Source organism: Quercus suber, unplaced genomic scaffold (assembly GCF_002906115.3).
Source record: "Quercus suber isolate HL8 unplaced genomic scaffold, Cork oak 2.0 scaffold_608, whole genome shotgun sequence".
NCBI classification, from domain to species: Eukaryota; Viridiplantae; Streptophyta; class Magnoliopsida; order Fagales; family Fagaceae; genus Quercus; species Quercus suber.
The window spans coordinates 279,779-302,220 of NW_027070051.1; the positions used below are offsets into that span (position 1 = coordinate 279,779).

Genomic DNA, 22,442 nt, shown 5'->3' on the forward strand with positions numbered 1-22,442 from the left:
GTTAACCACACGCAGTCTGTCACATCAAAATTGTAGCAAAAAAGTTGTGGAATAATTTTTTATCCTAGAACTACTCATTCTACCAAATCAATCTATCGAATTACATTATTCCCCTTTTTATCTTTTTCTTTTCCACCCTTTATTTATATATTTCAAACTATAATTTATGATGGGTATCAAGTATCAACTACTTCAATTAATAAAGATCATCAAATCTTTTCTCAAAAAAAAAAAAAAATATTTATGATACCTATAGTTCCATTTTGTTAGAGAATTTTTATGAGAAAGCTGAAAAAAGAAAAAAAAAAAAAAAAAAATCCTTTCCTCACCCTTTATCCACCTCATTGGAAATTTCATTGTAGTACCTAGGGCCTCGGGGAAAGAACTTATTGTTTTGGTGACTTGACATAATACATTTCTTCTTGTCTTCTCTACTTTTTCTCTAAATGAGAAATATTAAACTCATTTTAGAGTGACCTTAAAATCCCTATATACCTCATTGACAATGTTTTCTTTCCACACTTTCTGGGCATCCATTGTTGTTTCATACATTATTGAAGAGTTACTCCAGCTTCTTGGCTGGGCTTGATGTTCTAAGTCCAACATTTCTTGCATGATTTGAATTCTGCCCACAGGGAGAGAGAGGAGAGAGTACCCCCCCCCCCCCCCTTCAACCCCCACTTTTTTTCTTTTTCCTCCTCCCTACATAACATTAAAAGGTCACAATATCACTTGATTCGCGTCCATGCGTCTCATTATGTAATAGTAATACATCATACACGGCTGTGAAACATGTTAGGGATTGGCAGGGCTTTCAGGGTTACATAACTCATACCAGTCCCCCTTTCCACCACCCCTGACATTTCAAAAGCCATCGTTTTTATACATAGGTATTAAATATATATATATATACCATTACACTTTATCATCATGGAACCACCACCTTGTCTCCTTGGGAGATCTACCATTCCTACAGTTTTTCACATACCGATCATTATCTGCTGGGCGTTGCTGCACAATGACAATATTTTTCACATATTAGTTTTAGGGTAGTGAGCAAGAAGGGAGGCTTTTGGTGTCTTCTTTTTTTTTTTTGGGGTGGGGTGTGGGTTTGAAACTTCAACAATTTGAACAAACCTTAACGGTTGAACTTGATAACATGGATAGAATGCTGATGCAGATGGAACTGACAGTCATGGCTGGGGACCATGAATCATACAGTATATCTGTAAACACAGCACATAATTCTGAATATCAGCTTGTATTGCAATTGACCTCCTATACTTGTTGAGGAGAACAAATGAAAAATAAAAACAAAGTAACACCTTGCTTTTAAATTATCCAAGAACTCATAATCAGGATTTTTCATATTAATTATTTTTACCACCTTCAAATTAATCACCAATATTTATTAGCAGTAAACATGGTAAAATTATTAATCAAGAAAAAATAAATAACAATAATAAAACCTGGTGCAGTCTCTTGGGGAGTCTACCACAAACTCTAATATGTACTAAATTTAAAAGTATTTGGTATTCAATTCAGTTGGCAAGAACAACATATTCCAGAAGGGAAGCAAACTATTCAGCTTACTAAGCCTAGTAATCCAGAGGGAAGCTAGAACAAAACGAAACACACAAAGGCATGCATAATCCTCCTTATATTTCCCAGCAACCAAAAGGAAGGTGAAGTGGATAGACACAGCATAAACAAGTATAAACTAAAACATGCTTAGATTCTCCATTTTGTTTATTCTGAGGTTTAACAAATCACATGATACAAAGAATAGTGATAGATAAGAAAATTCAGAGAAGCAAGATTCATTTTGTGTGGACCAAGAAGAGCAGGCCAGCCCCAAACTGCAAGCCCACTCTCTGAATCATCTTGGGCCATCTCAGCCCACTTAACTGAGCTGAGATAGGCCTGGCTGAGCATACGACCCCCTAAGATAAGCTGTGAACAAGGGATAATGCCTTGGGGAATCCGCCTACCAAACAGTAACCAGTGTCAAGCACAAGTTACGAGGAGATCATGTCAGTAGTAGAAGGTGGGCCCCCTCTGTTCAGAGATATAATACGAAGGGGCCCACTGATGTGGGGAATATACTCTCATCATGACAGCCCCACTAAGTGGAGGGTATAAATAGAGGAAGAGAGGGAGGATTTAGGGGTTGGAAAATTTGGGAAGTGAAACACGAGAGTAGTAAGGAAAAATACATCTTGGGGACTAAGAAATCCTGTTCAGATTTCAAGGTAGGGGCTCAGCTATAAAATCATCATCTCGGCTGAGCCAGGATCAAGAGAGTTTAGGGCCCAAGTAACAGCTAAACTCCCTCAGTTTCCTTTAGAGCCATTTCTTGGACCTCTCATTGGGGATAAGCCCAACTGAGAGTACAAGTAAATTGGGGATCTAAGCCCAAAAGCCCAAGGTTGTTGGGAACAGCCCACCACACATTTCATGGATTTGTTTCACACAAGTGTGTAAATGTACATGCATGTAACTAAGTAGTTAGATATTATTAAAGAATACATGGCCAGCAGTGCAAGATATATATATATGCAATCTGGTTTAGCTAGGTAGCTCAGCATAATCAGTGCATCAGAATCTCTCTTATACTTAACTTTTTTTTTTTTTTTGGATAGGTATCTCTCCTATACTTCACTTATATAAAGCAATGACTCAAGCCAATGATTTTTCACAATTTAGCATGATGGATTAGATGATTTTGCATTTGAAAGTCCTGTAAGGTTAAACTCCACAAGTCCGCAACCACAACCTTAAAGTTTGATGCGTATATGTTTGGTCCAGAGACTCCAGGCCTGATTGAGAACACCCTAAGGATTATCCACTAATTCCTACAGACAACAAATCAGAATTTTTTTTTTCCACATTTCACATGTCATGCCTCTAGAAAGAGTTGGGTCCAGAACATTTGTGCCTTGTAAAGTTAACAATATAAACAAACAAACAGATTATCAATGGTTCTAAATATTTATTTTGAATTGTTTTTCGGCCCACACTTCATTATACATGATTAAACTTAGGGAGAAGGATGGTTAAACTCAGGAGAGAGAGCGAGAGAGGTCAGTGTTTGACAATTATGATTTGGTAGGTTAGAAGATAGCAGGAGCAACTGTTGGTGCAGGCCAGTAACATAAGCTTCCATGACTTCTCTAAAAATTTTCCAGGACAAAAATAATAATCAGACAATTTCTTTAATATCTCATCCTTTCATCTTACTGTTGAAAGATTGGCTAATATTTCATATTAATACAATACATGAATTTAGCTATTAATTAATAGCAAATTAGATTTTGATCTTCATATCAGTTAACACAGCTGCAGCAGCATTAAAGCCCCAAGGAAACCAATAAACAACAAAATTGTGGAGGCCTCACATCTTGCCTTTAACTTAAAGAAGAACATTTTTTTTATAAAACAGCAGTTCACAAAAATGGAGTTAATTAAAGAAATAAAATTATAAAGCAGAAAACAGTGAAGTAAACAACAACACAGCTTACTATATTCATGCAAATGAAGATGCATTTCCAGTATGATAGATAGTAATAACTAGTAGATAGTTGATGTTGTTCATTAACTATGTAGCATAAATTGGGACAGAGACAGAGTAAAAATTAATGCCAGTAAAGTTGAAAGCATGAGTCAAACAAATTGACTTTAACAAATTCAAAAACAATAGGAAGCAAAATGTTATCATCGCAAAACAGAACATTCCATTGAGCATAACTAGTTCAATATCCTCTGACATTATACCCCTAACTTAATAGTATATATTGCAATTTTAAATTGAAAATTCCATGTGCTTCAAACAGATAGTTGCAGAAAACAGGAAATAGTGCATTACTATCCATCACAATGAATATTATACACTAGTCCTCACATGCATGGAAACTGTAACTTTCCAGGTTTGTACTAAAACATAGCATATAGAACTTTTTTACTTTTTAGTATTCTACTTTTTGCAGAGGTGTTAGTTTTTCCAGACATAGAGGAGCTAAAAGATAATTATTTGTCAAGCTATGAAGATCTAACAAGACAACAGTTTCTTTTGTTAGGACACCCACCTGAGGTAAAAGAAAGCTAGCAGCCTAGCACCATATTCATATTTGAAAAGAAGTTCACTTACCAAATGCATTTCTATATAACATGAGTATCCCAAATTTTCCCAAGAAAGAAAATCTCATAAAAATCTGCTAGAGCAAAAGAAAATATTCATGAAGATGTCATATGACAAACTATACGATCTTGTATGGTAGAATGTTACAAAGAACTAGCATTTCTAACCCAAATAGTTTGGTTCAATCTTTATCGGTTTGAGAGCAATTTCCCAAAAGACCACTTGCAAGCAACAAAAACTGGATAGAGTCTTATTAAGCCATAGTCAAAATTTGCTGCTAATATTGTGATGTGACTGTCATAAAACTCAACAGATAGTAGACATCTTAGTAACACGAAAAATTATAGTTGTGCAAAAGAATTAGTCAGAAGGAAAAACTTGCGCATGATTCCTTAGGTGTTGTGTACGATTCCTTAGGTAATATTAAATTCAACCATGTGATTTATTGGCTAAGGCAGCAACGTGGTTGAAATTAATTAGGGAACTTAAGCTACAACACATAAGGAACTGTACTTAAGTTTTGGCCTTCTCACTCAGTAAGCCACATGGTTGATTTAATTTTCGTTAAGGAAGATAATACCGTTAATGCTGCTACATGATTGAATTTAATTGGAAACCTAAACCTAACCCACAGTACTCAAGTAACTGTACATAACATAAGTTTTGCAAAACAATTAAAGTTCATCATGGAAGCAAAGAAACCCCCCCCCCCCCAAAAAAAAAAAAAAAACAAAAAACAAAAGAAAACTGCAATGGTACCTAGACAGATATGGCCGTTGCTATAAATGTGAGGGTGCAGAGGAGCTGGAGACATAAAAATCACCTGCCAAAACCAATGTATATGCATCAGAATCACTACCGATATGAAAAGTAGTAAAAATATTATAGTAAAATTAAAAATCTAAAATATGGGTCATTCTGGAAAATCCACCTGGGGTGCTTCCATAGGGTAATGCTCAGGAAAATCAACCTGGAGCTGGTAAGTTTCATTTGCGTACAGAGTCCCTGGAGCTCCATTCACTTCAATCACCCACCTTTATTTACAAGCCCATTGAAGTGATTACATTAAAACAAAAAAAAGTAATATCATATTATTGTAAAAAAAAAAAAAAAAAAAAAGGGTAGAAGTGAAACCTTTGAAGATTATCAGTAACTTTGTGTTTAAACCCAGTAGGAGGATTAACCTGCCACTCTACCAGCTCTTTCTGGAGCCGATTGCTCGCGATCTTGCTTAAAGCCTAAGCGTGTGTTATACATGGTACAAAATACAACATACAATATAGTACTTAGTTTTTAGTTTTTTACCAATAAAAATGAGGAATTACGAAACAAAGATTTACCAGTTATACAATAGATTTACGAAACAAACAAATCAGTTTATAGAGAGTGAGAGAGAGAGAGAGAGACCTTGCGTGAAGGGGTAGAAGAAGAACTGGTCATGGCTTCCAAAACAAGAGAGAGAGAGAGAGAGAGAGAGAGAGAGAAAATAAGAAGTGGATTAATGTATTTTCACATATGGCGTGAAAATATGATGATTGGTCAAAAAAAGACGGGAAAACTGAAACTGGATTGGTGGATCGAGACTCATCTATATTAATCTACCCTTTGTTTCGATCTGCCGCATACTATTGCCAGTATTGCTACTAGACGGTAGACGCGAGAATCGCTTTTTGTCGGAAGCTTCCTGATCTTGCCACGTCGCAATCACATTTCATGATCCCAATTTCTGACTTTTTTTTTTTTTTTCCTCCCTGTTTTTGAGCTAAAATCTAAATTACAACCTGTTAAATTTCGTTCCATAAGTCATTTTCATCTTTAACATTTTTATTCAGGCGATCTTTTCATGGTTTTATATATGGTTTTAAAAACCGAAACAGTCAAAGAATTGAGATTTGATATGGTTTTGACTTTTACCAAATTGATTTAAGGTTCGATTTCCAATTAAACCGTCTGATTCAATTTTTGAAATTATAATCCAACCTATTATCTCTATAAAATTGCTACTGCTCACATGTGCGATGCGGTGTTATTTTATTATATGTAATGATAAAGTAATGAATGGAATAACCAACTTTATATGAATGCTGGGGTTTAAGGAATAAAATGGTAAAAACAAAAAATTAAATAAAATAATAAATTCAAACAAACTCAAATGGTGTTGAGTCTTTTGATAAATTTTTCAATGATTTACATGAATTTTAGATGGTAGTTAAATTCTTTCTAATATATATATATATATGAGTTAAGTTCAAGTTAATTTTAAGTAATGTTATATCACTCGATATTTTTTAATTATATGCGAATTTTAACAAATCCACTGTTAGATTACATTATCTTCATATATTCTCCAAGCTTTGAAATTTGAAGATGATCAAAGATCAATGACAATGTCATCAGTCAATTGTTTAAATTTGAGTTTTTATAATTTAAATAATGCATAAAATATGAGTTTGTGGATCACTAAATCGAATGGTAAATTACATTTAATTGGCATGAAAATTGGCATGCACGTTAAGAACATGTGATTCAACAGTTCTCAAAATATGAATTCTATAACAAGTTATTGAGTAATGTAACATTGTTTAGAGTTACACTTTTTCTACACCGTTAGATTTAAGTAAATATAATGGTAAAAAATTTGAATCCATTAATGTTGATTACCATGTCATTTATTATCCCTTATTTTTGAATTTCCATATCTGTGTTTACTCCTAAAACATCTTCACATTATCTCTCTTCTTTTATCCTCCTACTAAATATAGTCATCACGAAAATATGTAATTGAGTTTATAGTTTGACTTATAAAGATTTGTTTTGTTTGTATAAGTGGCAAAATAAATTTAAAGTCCAAGACTTTTTATTTTATTTTATTTTTGAATGCTAAAGTACAGCTGTCCAGGACTTTGAGATCACTAAAGAAGCCTTTGAATTTTCAAGTCTTTGTATAACTAGGAGTAGAGAGGTGGTGTTTTCCTCTGAGGATGTACGCTGAATTTTTTAATGTAAATTTGTAGGGAACCGGTAAGTCTTTATCTAAGATTTAAAATTCTTTTTTAAACTATTCCTAAGGGTCACGATATGAAAATTAAAAAAAAATTATGAAAATAAAGACAAATACATGAAAATAAAAAGTTATAGGTATTTTGGTTGAGATGAATGTAAGCACATTTTGGGAATAGAGATAGATATGAAAATTCAAAAAATAGGGGATAATAAATGATATGGTAATCAATATTAATAGGTTCATATTTTTTATCGTTAGATCTACTTAAATCTAACGATGTAGAAAGAGTGTAACTCTTTTGTAATTTAAACCCATCTCAGATATATATATATATATATACACATATTTTCATGTAATAGAAAACTATTCATATATTTACTTTGTTAGTTTTCTCATATTTTATGAAAATAATATATGCTTGTATATACTATATTTTTTTGGTAAAAGAATTAGAAAAGTACTCTTGAGAGTTTCCTATCCTACAAGCAATGTAAGCTTGAAGGATAATCAGCGAAGATAGATGGGTTGCCGTATTTCGGAGGCGGTACGCACAATGTTTAGTCTACTATACCAAAAACCCCGTAAACGCGTGTATCGTCTCAAAATAATAACATGATCTACACCTCAACCCCCATCTAAAAGTCTAAAAATGTATATAAATTGACGGTAAATTAATTCTTGTTATGAGATTACTTTAAAGTATTATCAAGGTAACATTTCTCCATTATTCTCTAATTTTATAATTATTCCTAGCATACCACGTGCAGTTTGTCAATCTTGGTGCAGGCTAAAGTCCTCAAGTCGCAGTCTAGATTTTAAGTGGACCCTCTCGTTTTCGCATCTTGGTCCTCAGTAATAGATTTTCTGGTTATTTTGTATTGGGTACAGAGGTTTTTGTTGACGTTATTTTGATGAATGCTTTTTGATGATGATGTTGTAAAGGAACAGACCCAGCTAGCTATTGTGTAATCTCTTGCTTTCAATAAATACTTTTCCATGAGGATTATCAAAAAATATTTTAAAAAAAGAGCAATAATACAACACAGAAAAATTTACAATACTTTTCACAATAATTAATACTTTTATTAGTTTTCATTTAAATTTACTACTTACATCTTTCTTTTTCTTTTTTTTTACTTACATTATTAACAATCTAGAGGGACCGCAAGTTTATCTTTGTCAAACTTGGCACAGTCCGAGTTTTCAATTCTCTGGATTTAAACGTGGTTGCTTGCCTGGATGTTTCTCTATTATCCATAAGGTCCTAAAAGTAAAAATCATGGGTACTTGCATGATTAACCCAAACCCCCACTAGTGNTACATACAATAAGTTCACAAATCTACACAAATTCATATTTTTCACAATTAATTTGTGAATTTGTACGCGCCTATAATCTCATAGGGCAACAAAAGACTTAATATAGAAGGGAGGGGAATATAAAAGACTCATTATCTCTTCTTCTTCCTTTTTCTCTGATGTATACGTCTATTCACTTCCACATTGATAGTTGATATATTTTTTAATTTTGTAAATCCTATTATAAATATGAGTTCAATTGTAATGTTTATCAATCAAAATGAATAAGAAAGATGTAATATTTTGGCTGTAGACCATTAGAGTTATATCACCTGTTCTTCAATTCTTTCACCTTCTCTTTATTTCCTATAAATCATATTTTAAATTGTCATTTTTCGAATGATGCTATGCCACTGTGCTATCACTTGAATGCCATGAGTACAATCTATATCAATGCTAGTTGAATCTTGAAATTGACATGCAATTAATGAAGAACTTTGACAATGCTTTTAGCTGCCAACTTGCACAATACTAAAATGCTTTTTTTTTTGGGTAAATACTAACAGGCTTTAGAAACTAACACAGTTGGTGTTCTTGAACAAATTTGACCCTGGTTAGTTCAACCACATTCCGAAAGTCTTTAATCTATATATGCAAAAATATGCACTTACTAGAGGTCATTCATTCTTGGCTCACTTTACAAGAAATTGCATTAATTGCTATCCTAAGTTGATTTTTCCTACCCCTTCAATCCTCCGCAGGATCTGAGACACCTTCCCTTGTCATTGAATTGCTAGTTAATTGGTTGTCTTCTGAGGACTCCCCAAACTCTTCTTTGTACATTTCTTCAATCATAGGTTTCCACAGCCGAACCCGAGCATTTATGAACCAATTTGAAACCTGAAACAACCATGAAGATTACCCATTCACATCACAATTAAGCCAGCTCACAAAATGAGAAATACTAACTAGTTTGTAATAATCATATTCTGAGCAGAGAAAAATGGGAAAGGAATTACTTGGTTCTTGGTCAGGCCTGTCTGAGATGCCAACATTAGCTTTTCAGTTTCATTTGGATACCTGTGAAACACATCAAGTATCAGAGTCACATAAGACATGAAATCACAATGTAGGAAATAAAATTGACGTACTTACGGGTGGAGAAAGTGTTCAAAAAGCCAAGAGCGCAGGATTGCCACCGAAGTCTCTGGCAACCCTCTAATCGGTCTCCACGCTTGCCTTTGGCTTTGCATCATGCTAAGCTGTTGAAGGGTCATTCTAGTTTGTCTAGTCTCTGTATCAAACAAGTTAAGCTGTGATAATCCGGTGCTGATTCGCGGTAAATCCTGCAAGAATTTCCTCTTCCTGATGTTTATTTGGGAAACTATGGCATCTCTTAAGCTGCAGAAATGCCTAGACATGGCCTGAAGTCCTAGTGCAGTGTAAGACTTGGCAGCTCCTACACCTGCTATCAACTCAAATGATGACACCACTTCTTCCATTTGATGATAATATTTCTCATATGTGTCCTCAACCTGAAAATTGATAGAGATTTTGAGGCAAATTACTATGAAAATTTTTAGAAGCAATCAAGTTAAGAAGACCGATGAAGAAACAAGATTTCAATATTGTATAGACCCACCTCCTCCAACAAAGCAATAAGCTTTGCAATCTTAACTTGAAGTTCATGTTTCTCAGTTGATAAGAGCCCATTACTGTACAATTCTGCTTTTAGTTCAGAAGAAAGTCCAAGAGCTCCTGCCCTACCTCCACGACACAATTTAGCAACATATTTTTCATTGCTCAAATTAACTTCTCTGCCACCCACATTAACAATTTCTCTCAAAAGGGACTGAGCTGGTTTTAAATACACTGAATTGCCAATAACAGAAGCAAAAGATTCTGTTCCATATGAAGTTGAATAAGAACGATTTAATGAGGCCGAAGATGAAGCAAATGAACTTCCTGTGTAAGAATAGTCACTGTTTACATGTTCCACTCCTGGATTACAAGGTTCCTGTGCTTCTTCTCTGGACATTAAGTAACTGGGGGGGCTTATGAGGTCTGAATTGAAGGACCTCTGCCTGTATTGTCCAGAAGGAACAAGCACATGAGAGCCTAAAGAAAGTGACAGCCTCTGAGCCTGGTGATTGGACTCATTTGCTGCTCCTAGAAGATCCATGAAATGTCTAGTGTGGTTGATCTCAGATTCCTCAGCTACTGTTGAAGCTTGAACAAGGTCTATTGATCTAGACATTCTTTCCCCAATAGATTGAATGCTGGGAAGTACACCAAGAGAATGATGGAGCACTGTGTCACTTCCACTTAATGCAGACCCATATGCATCAAAATGTTGGTTTTGGTTTTGGAAATGGTTTTGACCAGTGATAGAGTCTGAGATAGTGAATAGGTGCATGTTACTTGGATGTGGAGGTGAGTCTTGTGAAACCATATTGAACAGGACCGGAAGCTAAAAAGCTATAAAAGATTTGCTCTGGACTTTTTTTTTTTTTTTTGAGAACCTTGCTCTGGACTTTAGCAAGTTGGGTTTTGTCAAAGCTTTAGTGAAAAGAACTAACAACTTGGTCAGGAAAACTAGAGACTATCAAGCTGATATTGATCCTCTATTGAATATGAAGTGCCAAAGATAAAGATGGAGCACATTTCCATATTAATTGCTATGGAAGCAATAAATGGTGTGTAAGGAAGACAATCATGAACTTGTGGCCGTCATGTGTTTGCACTAAATTACGAGGGGATAAGTTTGATCAATAAACAGAGACCAAGTAAAGCTACGACTTAAAGCACTGAAGTGGAAATTCGTATTAAGTTGCACTCAAAGAGGCAGAGTAACTAAAATCAAGAAGCCAAAAGACATGCTCAATTATTTAGGCACAAGTACCAGAATTAATTAACACTGAAGTTCAACTTGGAGGGATCACTTTGGACAAACAAATTCAATAAATGGTACATAGAAAGAAAACCCAGTTCAGTGAAAGTAAATGTGAGAATTCAAACTAGAAGAACTGCTAACATAATGACATAACTGACCCATTAAAGAAAATATTATCAATAAAAGGAGAGAGAAACTCAGAAACATGAAGCAGATTAGTTAAAATCATTAAAAATGAAGAAAAGTGAAGTACAAGACCATGCTAACTGAAAGCAAGACAAAATTAATATCCCAACAAGCCTTTGACAACCAACCCCAATCCTTGATGGGCAGAGTTGAAGAACTAGACAAAGTTGAAAATGAATAGAGTGAAAAGAAAAGAGGAAGACCCACCAAAAGATAAAATGAATCAAGTTCTATTAAAGTAGCACAAGCCAAAGCAAGCAGGAAAGCACAGTATATGAATGCAAAGTGCAAACCTTTGTTGTTAATAATAATTCACTCTCTTTCTCACACACACATAACAGGTCTAAAACTGAACAACAGAAGGCCTAGAGACATAGACTTCTGCTAGTTATTTAAAGAAACAAAGTTAATTGGCTAAGCAAATATGGCAGCAAATGACAGGAAAAGATGGTCCCCAAACTTCCCTGACTATAAAACAACAAGCAAAAGTATCAAGCCTCCAGCTTTAGTGCTAGCAGATACACATTTCTTTGGGAGACTCAAAAAAGTAAATTTAGGCTCAGAACAGTGTAAAACTCTCTCTCCCACCTCTCCTCACAGGAGAGCCCCTTAATATGATAAAATTGTTCTGTTCACTCTGCAAAAGGAGGATAAAAAGTGGGCTATCTTTTGCACACTCCCAGTTCTAAGATTGTCAGCTTACGAGCCTGTAAGCCACATTGGAATATCTAACTTTTTTCACTGTTAGGTGTAGTAGTCATGCATACAGACGTTGAAAGGACACTGAATATCACAATCTTTCAAGAATTGCTTAAATATAAAAATGGGTTTTCGTGCTTTCAAGAATTGCTTTTTTTTTTTTTTTTTTTACTCTCTCTCTCTCTCTCTTGGCGGGTGTCGTTGGGTTTGGAATTGTGTGCTGTGATGAGACTGATTTGTTTCTGGGTTTTTTTTAGGGTGTTGCCTTTGGTTACTTTAGTAATGATTGCTATCTTTGTTCCTTTGGCCTCCTTCTGTTGTCACTCTCTGGTTCCGTAAGTTTTGTTTCTCAGCTCAAAATTGAGAGAGCCCCACACACAACACTCTCTCCATAGACCAAACATGGATTAAAGTATCTGCTTAATCTGAACTACACCAGATGGCAGTATCCTCTTTTTTTTTTTTTTTCTTTGCTAGAAGCCTAGAACTTTACTAATATCTTTTACACCCAGAACTTCTGCCAGCCTTGTCTTGATAATAATGCCTTGGAATAATCACTTCCCCTTCCAAAAATCAAAGAAACATGAGTAATTAATTATTAGTATTCCTGTCAAACGACGACGCATAACTCCTTCCTGTCATATGATGGTGAACCTCACTAGTTTAGTAGGAAGGAATACCAAATCGTTTGTACCTCCAAGAGTAGATAGATTGGCAAATTAATCTTAAATTATAGTATCAATTACAAAATTTTAAAGTTTAGAATTAGAACACAAACTAAAAGTGCCCGTAGATTTTAGGATAGATAGAATTCCACGAAAAGACTGTATGAAATTCCTGCTCCTGCATATACTAAAAGTTGTAGGCCTGAACTGACAACCATCGGGCTTGTCATCAAAGAGTAAAATGGAGACCAATGCAAGCACGCTCTCCAGCATATACTTTGTTTTTACAGAAAGTCTAATGCGACAACAAAATTCAAAAACAACTTTCACAGCTACTGAGTTCGTACATTGCAATTGGTTTACGATAAAAATGATGCAAGTGATGGAAGTAATATTACACTAATTATGATATGTTTCCCTTCAAAAATATATTAATCATAATATGCTACCTCAACAATTGTAAGATTTGTTGCGTTTGTAGTATTGTTGTTCTTTTAATAGTTGCACCAACCTTCTTTGCTATCCAGGCCTTTGTTGGTCCAAGTAGAGGAACTTGAACAATTCGTCAAAACCTTGCTGTCCCGGCATTTCAAATGCTCCAGTTGGCAATCAAAAGCATTGAACAGTGCTGGGTTGGTCGCCAGCTTTAAATTTCGATGAATTTAACCACCATTTGGGGCCGTCAATTATGTAGCACTAGAATTTACATCCCCACGAAGGTACCTACCTGTGGGGGACCATTGATGAGCATTTATGCTGTTGGAGGTATGAAGAGCATAAAATGACCAACCCAAACAAAAAAAAAAAAAAAAAAAAAAAAAAAGCCACGTCTTTCTACCATTGGATTTAGTAGGTATCAACAGTCTTAAAATCGTGTAACATTTGAGTAGTTAATACCAAACATAACCACCACATCCCATATGCATGTACGCATGCGTATTTTTGAAACTGGGAACATACGCTATTACAACAAACTAGATTCGATAAAAATCTTCAGGATGAAGAATGTTCAACAATGAGTGCAACACAGGTATATGATAATGAAAACCGAAGCAGCAATTGTCCGAATTTTGTACCATGAAGAGAGATGATGGGACGGACCAGACACTAGCCAAAAAGAAGTGCCAACTAAGAAAGATCAGATTAAACGAGAATTAGAAAATAATATGGTCCATAACAGAGGGAAATGACCACAATTCAATTTTAAAGCAGTCTACCAATAAGAGTGATATTATTTGAGGAAGCAGGGTGGGGTTGGGACCTATTTGTTTATCATTGACAGTTAATCAGGCTAAACTTTAGGCTTGGAATACTCCTATTTCTAAACTTCTGCACAAGCTCCAAACAATATGACCACAAACTTACAGGAAACCAACATATTTTCGACCTGATCATAATACAAATGGCAGGAAAACAAATCAGTCAATTATTACATAACATTTATTTCCATAGGAAATGATACATCAATGTCACAATTGTAAGTACTTTTACAAGATTCCTTATTCAACAAAATGCAGAAAAATACCCATGCATCTCATCTATACAAATATGCCTACAGCTCCAACAATCTTTTTGTTATATTACAATTTACAATTGCGAATCATTCCGCTATCTACATGTATATTTGTACTGCTAGTGGTTTTCTGTTTCTTCAAACAATAAGCAAGAAGGGTGAACAATGCCCCAAAAAAAAAACAGCACAGGACATTCTATTTCTGTTTTTTGTTTTTATTTTTCAATGATCCTTCTCTTGACAAGATTGATTTTCATCAATAAAGATAGGAAAGCAGTGTTTCAGACTACAAAATCATGTAACATATGGGGATTGTTGAACCTGTGATGTTGCTTCCCCAGATCCATGCACTGAAAATCTAGCGATTCAGGCCCTGCAGAAGAAGTTACAGTGTCATTACCTCTTAAATTGGCACCACCAGACATTGGAAATCCATCATTTTCACAATGCCGCAACTCCAGTGCAAGTGACACCTGGCTGCCATCTACAAAACTACCCAACTCTGACATATCATATGTGGCAGCAGCAGCCATAAGACTCCCACCACCATTCTGTTGGGGTAGGATAATCTCATCCGAATAAAGGTTATGATCATCCACTTTAGGCCTTTGGTTACCCTGTAATTTCATAATTCCAGAACCCAAAACATTATTTCTGTGAGTACTACTCTCAAAACCTATCCTTGCAGATTGCCCATTTATTTCTACATTGGGGATATGAACAGACTTTGAGTCATAAGCTTGCCCTAGGTGGACACTATCAGCAGTTGTGGATATCACACTGTCTTGCAACTCTTCCCCCTATCCTCAGATGCCAAGGAATTATCTCTTGGTACGTTCAGTGCACTTTCTGGTGAGGATTTGTTCATTTCAGATTCAGCAAACTCTTCTTTATACATCTCCTCAACCATGGGCTTCCAAAGGCGCACCCGCGCATTGATAAACCAGTTTGCAACCTAATCAGTACACAAAATTTAATGATGTGAGTTTTGAGGAAAACTAAGGCATCCATTTATGGGAGAATTTATAGTGTAGAGAAGTCCACAAGTCAAAAAGTCTAGACACAAATGATAACTGAGGATAAACATTCAGATGTTCAACCTACTGAAATTTTCAGATCCCAGATCCACCAATGCATATTAAGAAGCAATTTTCAGAATATGTAACTATAATCCACCATTGACAACTAGATTATCATCTTACCTGGTTTCTGGTCAAGCCTGTCTGCCTTGCAAGTATAATTTTCTCTGAATCCTTTGGGTAACTATTGAAATAAGGAAAGAATTAGTACATCAAAGCTCTCAGTAGATTTCCAAGTACAATTCTAAACTGGGAAAAGTATCAAGGGACATACGGATGAAGGAAGTGCTCAAATAACCAAGCACGGAGAATTGAAACAGAGTTCTCTGGAAGTCCCCTTTGAGGCCTCCAAGCATGTCGCATAACACCAAACTGCTGAAGAGCCCTTTGTTGTCTGAGCTGCTGGTCTACATAGCGGAGACGAGGTATTCCTCCTTGACCATTTGGTGAAGTATCTTGCTCCCCAAGGCTTCTCTGGATCACTTGAATCTGGCTAGCAATTGTATCACGTAAAGAGCGGAAGTGGCGGGAAATTGTTTGAAGTGCAAGAGCAGTGTATGGTTCTGCTGCCCCACACCCAGCTACCATGACAAAAGACGACACCACAATTTGCATCTGATGGTAATATTGTCTGTATCTTTTGTCCACCTATAACAAGAGCGCATCCATCAGTGATTGTTCAAATAAGTGCAGCTCAGTAAAAACTATGGTAGCTAAGAAAGTAAAGGAATAAATAAATAATATCATTGGAGAGGGGAGAGAAAGAAAACCCATATATCCAGAAAGATACATGTATATAAACCCAAAAAGTGATTATAAGCATTCCTAGTAACAATCAATGCAAACGTAAAAGCTTCCAATTCCAAATGCTTCATAATCCCTTTGCCTAGAGGTCTCTAAGCACCAAGGGAAAAGTTTAGGTAGAATACCTTAGGTGAAGTACATTAGGTTCATAATTCAAACATGTAGCTGCATTGAATGTAATTATCCTTGGAAATGATTACATTGTATTTTATTACTCAATGCAACCAAGTATTTGAATTTAACTAGGTAACCTAGTGTACCTAAAATACCATACAATTTACCCCTACTCAAATACCATACTTTCACTTCAAGAACCTTTTTCTACATACTATCATTTTTTTGTCTTGAACTTACACAGGATCTTATTAAAAACCTGTATTCAGCACTGCCAACTGATAAGGAGATCCTCTTGCCCACTCCAACACTATCCCTACTTTAGAAGCACGACTACTCCAAATCAAAACGTGACATTTTGAAGTCTCTTTTGAAATTTTCTCACATTCATGTCACACCAGCTAATGTATTCATAAAAATGGTCTAAAGTATGAGGAAGAGACCCAATGTGTCTAACATCAACATTCGCTTGCTACTCTCCAAAATACAATACTTCTTTCAAAGCATCCAATCCTCTTTTTAATCTCTCAAAAACTCAACTATATCCTTTAATGCTTTTGCTTTGAACAAGGTGTTTGTCAATGCCTCTCTTTAATATCATCCATCTAAAAAGCAACTTAACAAGATATATTTCTTTCTTCTTTATTTTGATTTTAGAACATATTCTTGACCGCGCTAAACAAAATTTTATCACTATCATTGCAAATAAATCCCTATGAATTTGAGCACAGAAGAATTTGAGCATGGGTAGCTCTTCAGAATTTGTATAAACACATAAGAACAAAAGACAAAAAAATATTTGACTGTCAAAAAATGATCATTTATGGTAATTTTCTAAACTGTGGGGTATGTATTAGATATGAGGGAAGAATACGTCATGGTCCAAATGATCATCTTCAAGGAAAACAAAAGACAATAAAAAAGACTAGCAATCCAGACTATATATACAAAATAAAAAGAAGGGAAAATGTAACTAAAAAAAATAAGAAGACAGTAGGGCCTACCTCGTCTAACATGGACAAAAGTGTTGTCTTCTTATTCTGAAGATCCTGTCGTTCTGCAGGTGATAGCTCACAAGAGGAGTTAGTAGTTGACTCGCCAGGGTCTGAAGACATCTGCACAGATTGAGTATTAGATCTCCCATCAGCCTCTTTAGAGACATCTAAACCAATCCCCTGGATTTGATGTTTGTTCAATCCACGCTGTTTCAAAGCCTTTCGGACATTAACCACTTCATCAAGCAACTGTTGTGATGCCTTGAGGTACCTTGAGTTTAAAATTGTGGTTGCAAAAGCTGATGGTTCACATAGGTATTGATCAAGGAGCATCTCTTTGGGGTTCATTGAGGAATGAGGATTGCACAATGCCTCTGGTTTAGTAGTGTTATGGTTGCCTCCAGGAAAACCAGATAGCAAGCATTCTGCACTTCTCAAATCCTTATATTGGTTGTTCTCATCACCTTTACAAGATGTGTTTCCCAAGAATGAAGAGAAAAAAAAAAAAAAAAAAAGCAATTCTTGAAAGCACGAAAACCCATTTTTATATTTAAGCAATTCTTGAAAGATTGTGATATTCAGTGTCCTTTCAACGTCTGTATGCATGACTACTACACCTAACAGTGAAAAAAGTTAGATATTCCAATGTGGCTTACAGGCTCGTAAGCTGACAATCTTAGAACTGGGAGTGTGCAAAAGATAGCCCACTTTTTATCCTCCTTTTGCAGAGTGAACAGAACAATTTTATCATATTAAGGGGCTCTCCTGTGAGGAGAGGTGGGAGAGAGAGTTTTACACTGTTCTGAGCCTAAATTTACTTTTTTGAGTCTCCCAAAGAAATGTGTATCTGCTAGCACTAAAGCTGGAGGCTTGATACTTTTGCTTGTTGTTTTATAGTCAGGGAAGTTTGGGGACCATCTTTTCCTGTCATTTGCTGCCATATTTGCTTAGCCAATTAACTTTGTTTCTTTAAATAACTAGCAGAAGTCTATGTCTCTAGGCCTTCTGTTGTTCAGTTTTAGACCTGTTATGTGTGTGTGAGAAAGAGAGTGAATTATTATTAACAACAAAGGTTTGCACTTTGCATTCATATACTGTGCTTTCCTGCTTGCTTTGGCTTGTGCTACTTTAATAGAACTTGATTCATTTTATCTTTTGGTGGGTCTTCCTCTTTTCTTTTCACTCTATTCATTTTCAACTTTGTCTAGTTCTTCAACTCTGCCCATCAAGGATTGGGGTTGGTTGTCAAAGGCTTGTTGGGATATTAATTTTGTCTTGCTTTCAGTTAGCATGGTCTTGTACTTCACTTTTCTTCATTTTTAATGATTTTAACTAATCTGCTTCATGTTTCTGAGTTTCTCTCTCCTTTTATTGATAATATTTTCTTTAATGGGTCAGTTATGTCATTATGTTAGCAGTTCTTCTAGTTTGAATTCTCACATTTACTTTCACTGAACTGGGTTTTCTTTCTATGTACCATTTATTGAATTTGTTTGTCCAAAGTGATCCCTCCAAGTTGAACTTCAGTGTTAATTAATTCTGGTACTTGTGCCTAAATAATTGAGCATGTCTTTTGGCTTCTTGATTTTAGTTACTCTGCCTCTTTGAGTGCAACTTAATACGAATTTCCACTTCAGTGCTTTAAGTCGTAGCTTTACTTGGTCTCTGTTTATTGATCAAACTTATCCCCTCGTAATTTAGTGCAAACACATGACGGCCACAAGTTCATGATTGTCTTCCTTACACACCATTTATTGCTTCCATAGCAATTAATATGGAAATGTGCTCCATCTTTATCTTTGGCACTTCATATTCAATAGAGGATCAATATCAGCTTGATAGTCTCTAGTTTTCCTGACCAAGTTGTTAGTTCTTTTCACTAAAGCTTTGACAAAACCCAACTTGCTAAAGTCCAGAGCAAGGTTCTCAAAAAAAAAAAAAAAAGTCCAGAGCAAATCTTTTATAGCTTTTTAGCTTCCGGTCCTGTTCAATATGGTTTCACAAGACTCACCTCCACATCCAAGTAACATGCACCTATTCACTATCTCAGACTCTATCACTGGTCAAAACCATTTCCAAAACCAAAACCAACATTTTGATGCATATGGGTCTGCATTAAGTGGAAGTGACACAGTGCTCCATCATTCTCTTGGTGTACTTCCCAGCATTCAATCTATTGGGGAAAGAATGTCTAGATCAATAGACCTTGTTCAAGCTTCAACAGTAGCTGAGGAATCTGAGATCAACCACACTAGACATTTCATGGATCTTCTAGGAGCAGCAAATGAGTCCAATCACCAGGCTCAGAGGCTGTCACTTTCTTTAGGCTCTCATGTGCTTGTTCCTTCTGGACAATACAGGCAGAGGTCCTTCAATTCAGACCTCATAAGCCCCCCCAGTTACTTAATGTCCAGAGAAGAAGCACAGGAACCTTGTAATCCAGGAGTGGAACATGTAAACAGTGACTATTCTTACACAGGAAGTTCATTTGCTTCATCTTCGGCCTCATTAAATCGTTCTTATTCAACTTCATATGGAACAGAATCTTTTGCTTCTGTTATTGGCAATTCAGTGTATTTAAAACCAGCTCAGTCCCTTTTGAGAGAAATTGTTAATGTGGGTGGCAGAGAAGTTAATTTGAGCAATGAAAAATATGTTGCTAAATTGTGTCGTGGAGGTAGGGCAGGAGCTCTTGGACTTTCTTCTGAACTAAAAGCAGAATTGTACAGTAATGGGCTCTTATCAACTGAGAAACATGAACTTCAAGTTAAGATTGCAAAGCTTATTGCTTTGTTGGAGGAGGTGGGTCTATACAATATTGAAATCTTGTTTCTTCATCGGTCTTCTTAACTTGATTGCTTCTAAAAATTTTCATAGTAATTTGCCTCAAAATCTCTATCAATTTTCAGGTTGAGGACACATATGAGAAATATTATCATCAAATGGAAGAAGTGGTGTCATCATTTGAGTTGATAGCAGGTGTAGGAGCTGCCAAGTCTTACACTGCACTAGGACTTCAGGCCATGTCTAGGCATTTCTGCAGCTTAAGAGATGCCATAGTTTCCCAAATAAACATCAGGAAGAGGAAATTCTTGCAGGATTTACCGCGAATCAGCACCGGATTATCACAGCTTAACTTGTTTGATACAGAGACTAGACAAACTAGAATGACCCTTCAACAGCTTAGCATGATGCAAAGCCAAAGGCAAGCGTGGAGACCGATTAGAGGGTTGCCAGAGACTTCGGTGGCAATCCTGCGCTCTTGGCTTTTTGAACACTTTCTCCACCCGTAAGTACGTCAATTTTATTTCCTACATTGTGATTTCATGTCTTATGTGACTCTGATACTTGATGTGTTTCACAGGTATCCAAATGAAACTGAAAAGCTAATGTTGGCATCTCAGACAGGCCTGACCAAGAACCAAGTAATTCCTTTCCCATTTTTCTCTGCTCAGAATATGATTATTACAAACTAGTTAGTATTTCTCATTTTGTGAGCTGGCTTAATTGTGATGTGAATGGGTAATCTTCATGGTTGTTTCAGGTTTCAAATTGGTTCATAAATGCTCGGGTTCGGCTGTGGAAACCTATGATTGAAGAAATGTACAAAGAAGAGTTTGGGGAGTCCTCAGAAGACAACCAATTAACTAGCAATTCAATGACAAGGGAAGGTGTCTCAGATCCTGCGGAGGATTGAAGGGGTAGGAAAAATCAACTTAGGATAGCAATTAATGCAATTTCTTGTAAAGTGAGCCAAGAATGAATGACCTCTAGTAAGTGCATATTTTTGCATATATAGATTAAAGACTTTCGGAATGTGGTTGAACTAACCAGGGTCAAATTTGTTCAAGAACACCAACTGTGTTAGTTTCTAAAGCCTGTTAGTATTTACCCAAAAAAAAAAGCATTTTAGTATTGTGCAAGTTGGCAGCTAAAAGCATTGTCAAAGTTCTTCATTAATTGCATGTCAATTTCAAGATTCAACTAGCATTGATATAGATTGTACTCATGGCATTCAAGTGATAGCACAGTGGCATAGCATCATTCGAAAAATGACAATTTAAAATATGATTTATAGGAAATAAAGAGAAGGTGAAAGAATTGAAGAACAGGTGATATAACTCTAATGGTCTACAGCCAAAATATTACATCTTTCTTATTCATTTTGATTGATAAACATTACAATTGAACTCATATTTATAATAGGATTTACAAAATTAAAAAATATATCAACTATCAATGTGGAAGTGAATAGACGTATACATCAGAGAAAAAGGAAGAAGAAGAGATAATGAGTCTTTTATATTCCCCTCCCTTCTATATTAAGTCTTTTGTTGCCCTATGAGATTATAGGCGCGTACAAATTCACAAATTAATTGTGAAAAATATGAATTTGTGTAGATTTGTGAACTTATTGTATGTAGCCACTCAGTCCTAGCACCATGAAAGTAACTAAATTGAGTATTCAAACTGAAAATACTTTTCTAGATGGTTTCATAATTTGATTCTCTCTGCAAAATGCAAATCATTAGACAATAGAGCATTAAAACTTAGGTTCTTAACTCTAGGATATTCCCATTGTCTCAAGGGCATTTTTAAGGTAAAATAAATGAAGGACAGTTGAGAAAAAAGAGTTATAGTTTTTGGTCTTTTCTTTGGGTACTAATGGATTGTGATTGTGGGATGTGTATGGTTTCGTCCCCTCCTTATAAAGGAGTTCTGCCCTTAAAGAAGTAAAAAATATATTTTTAGCTTTTAAGTGATGTGTCTTAGTCCAAACTTGACCTTTGCCAAAAATAGCAGCTCAGTTTTACTTGGTTTCGTTCGGGTATAACCCAAAAGAAGTGGAATCTGTTTTTTTCCCACTCTTACTCATAAGCTAAGGATGGTACTATTGTAGCATTTAATGAGTATTAAATGTTAATTTAAGAAGAGAAATTATGATAACAAGATAAAACTTTTTTTTTCCCGATAACATGATAAAACTTAAGTACAATTCTTTAGGGTGAAATTTAAGTACAATATATTAGATTCTTTAATTAAACTAGTCACAGA

The 22,442-nt window shown here is 35.5% G+C and overlaps 4 protein-coding genes across 4 annotated transcripts; 1 reads left to right on the plus strand and 3 right to left on the minus strand.

Moving 5' to 3' along the window:
* Positions 1–728: 728 nt before the first annotated feature.
* Positions 729–5,689, minus strand: LOC112015132 (probable ubiquitin-conjugating enzyme E2 16). The gene is made up of 6 exons (XM_024047491.2): positions 5,546–5,689; positions 5,273–5,376; positions 5,070–5,172; positions 4,898–4,961; positions 1,138–1,226; positions 729–1,011 (listed from the first exon to the last, which is right to left on the minus strand). Exons 1-6 carry the CDS (start codon positions 5,576–5,578, stop codon positions 916–918), a joined length of 489 nt encoding a protein of 162 aa, XP_023903259.1. The 5' UTR covers positions 5,579–5,689; the 3' UTR covers positions 729–915.
* Positions 5,690–8,960: 3,271 nt separating this feature from the next.
* Positions 8,961–12,679, minus strand: LOC136064006 (BEL1-like homeodomain protein 11). The gene is made up of 4 exons (XM_065765112.1): positions 10,082–12,679; positions 9,595–9,974; positions 9,459–9,519; positions 8,961–9,339 (listed from the first exon to the last, which is right to left on the minus strand). The coding sequence occupies exons 1-4, from the start codon at positions 10,889–10,891 to the stop codon at positions 9,187–9,189; spliced, it is 1,404 nt and encodes a 467-aa protein (XP_065621184.1). The 5' UTR covers positions 10,892–12,679; the 3' UTR covers positions 8,961–9,186.
* Positions 12,680–14,300: 1,621 nt separating this feature from the next.
* Positions 14,301–17,855, minus strand: LOC112015133 (BEL1-like homeodomain protein 7). Its single transcript, XM_065765113.1, is given in 5 exon segments — positions 14,301–15,194; positions 15,197–15,350; positions 15,598–15,658; positions 15,749–16,122; positions 17,397–17,855. Coding segments are annotated over 5 exon segments (1,446 nt in total). The 5' UTR covers positions 17,736–17,855; the 3' UTR covers positions 14,301–14,676.
* Positions 17,856–17,956: 101 nt separating this feature from the next.
* On the plus strand, positions 17,957–21,310 carry LOC112015135 (BEL1-like homeodomain protein 11). Its single transcript, XM_024047496.2, has 4 exons — positions 17,957–20,189; positions 20,297–20,676; positions 20,752–20,812; positions 20,932–21,310. Exons 1-4 carry the CDS (start codon positions 19,380–19,382, stop codon positions 21,082–21,084), a joined length of 1,404 nt encoding a protein of 467 aa, XP_023903264.1. The 5' UTR covers positions 17,957–19,379; the 3' UTR covers positions 21,085–21,310.
* Positions 21,311–22,442: the final 1,132 nt, after the last annotated feature.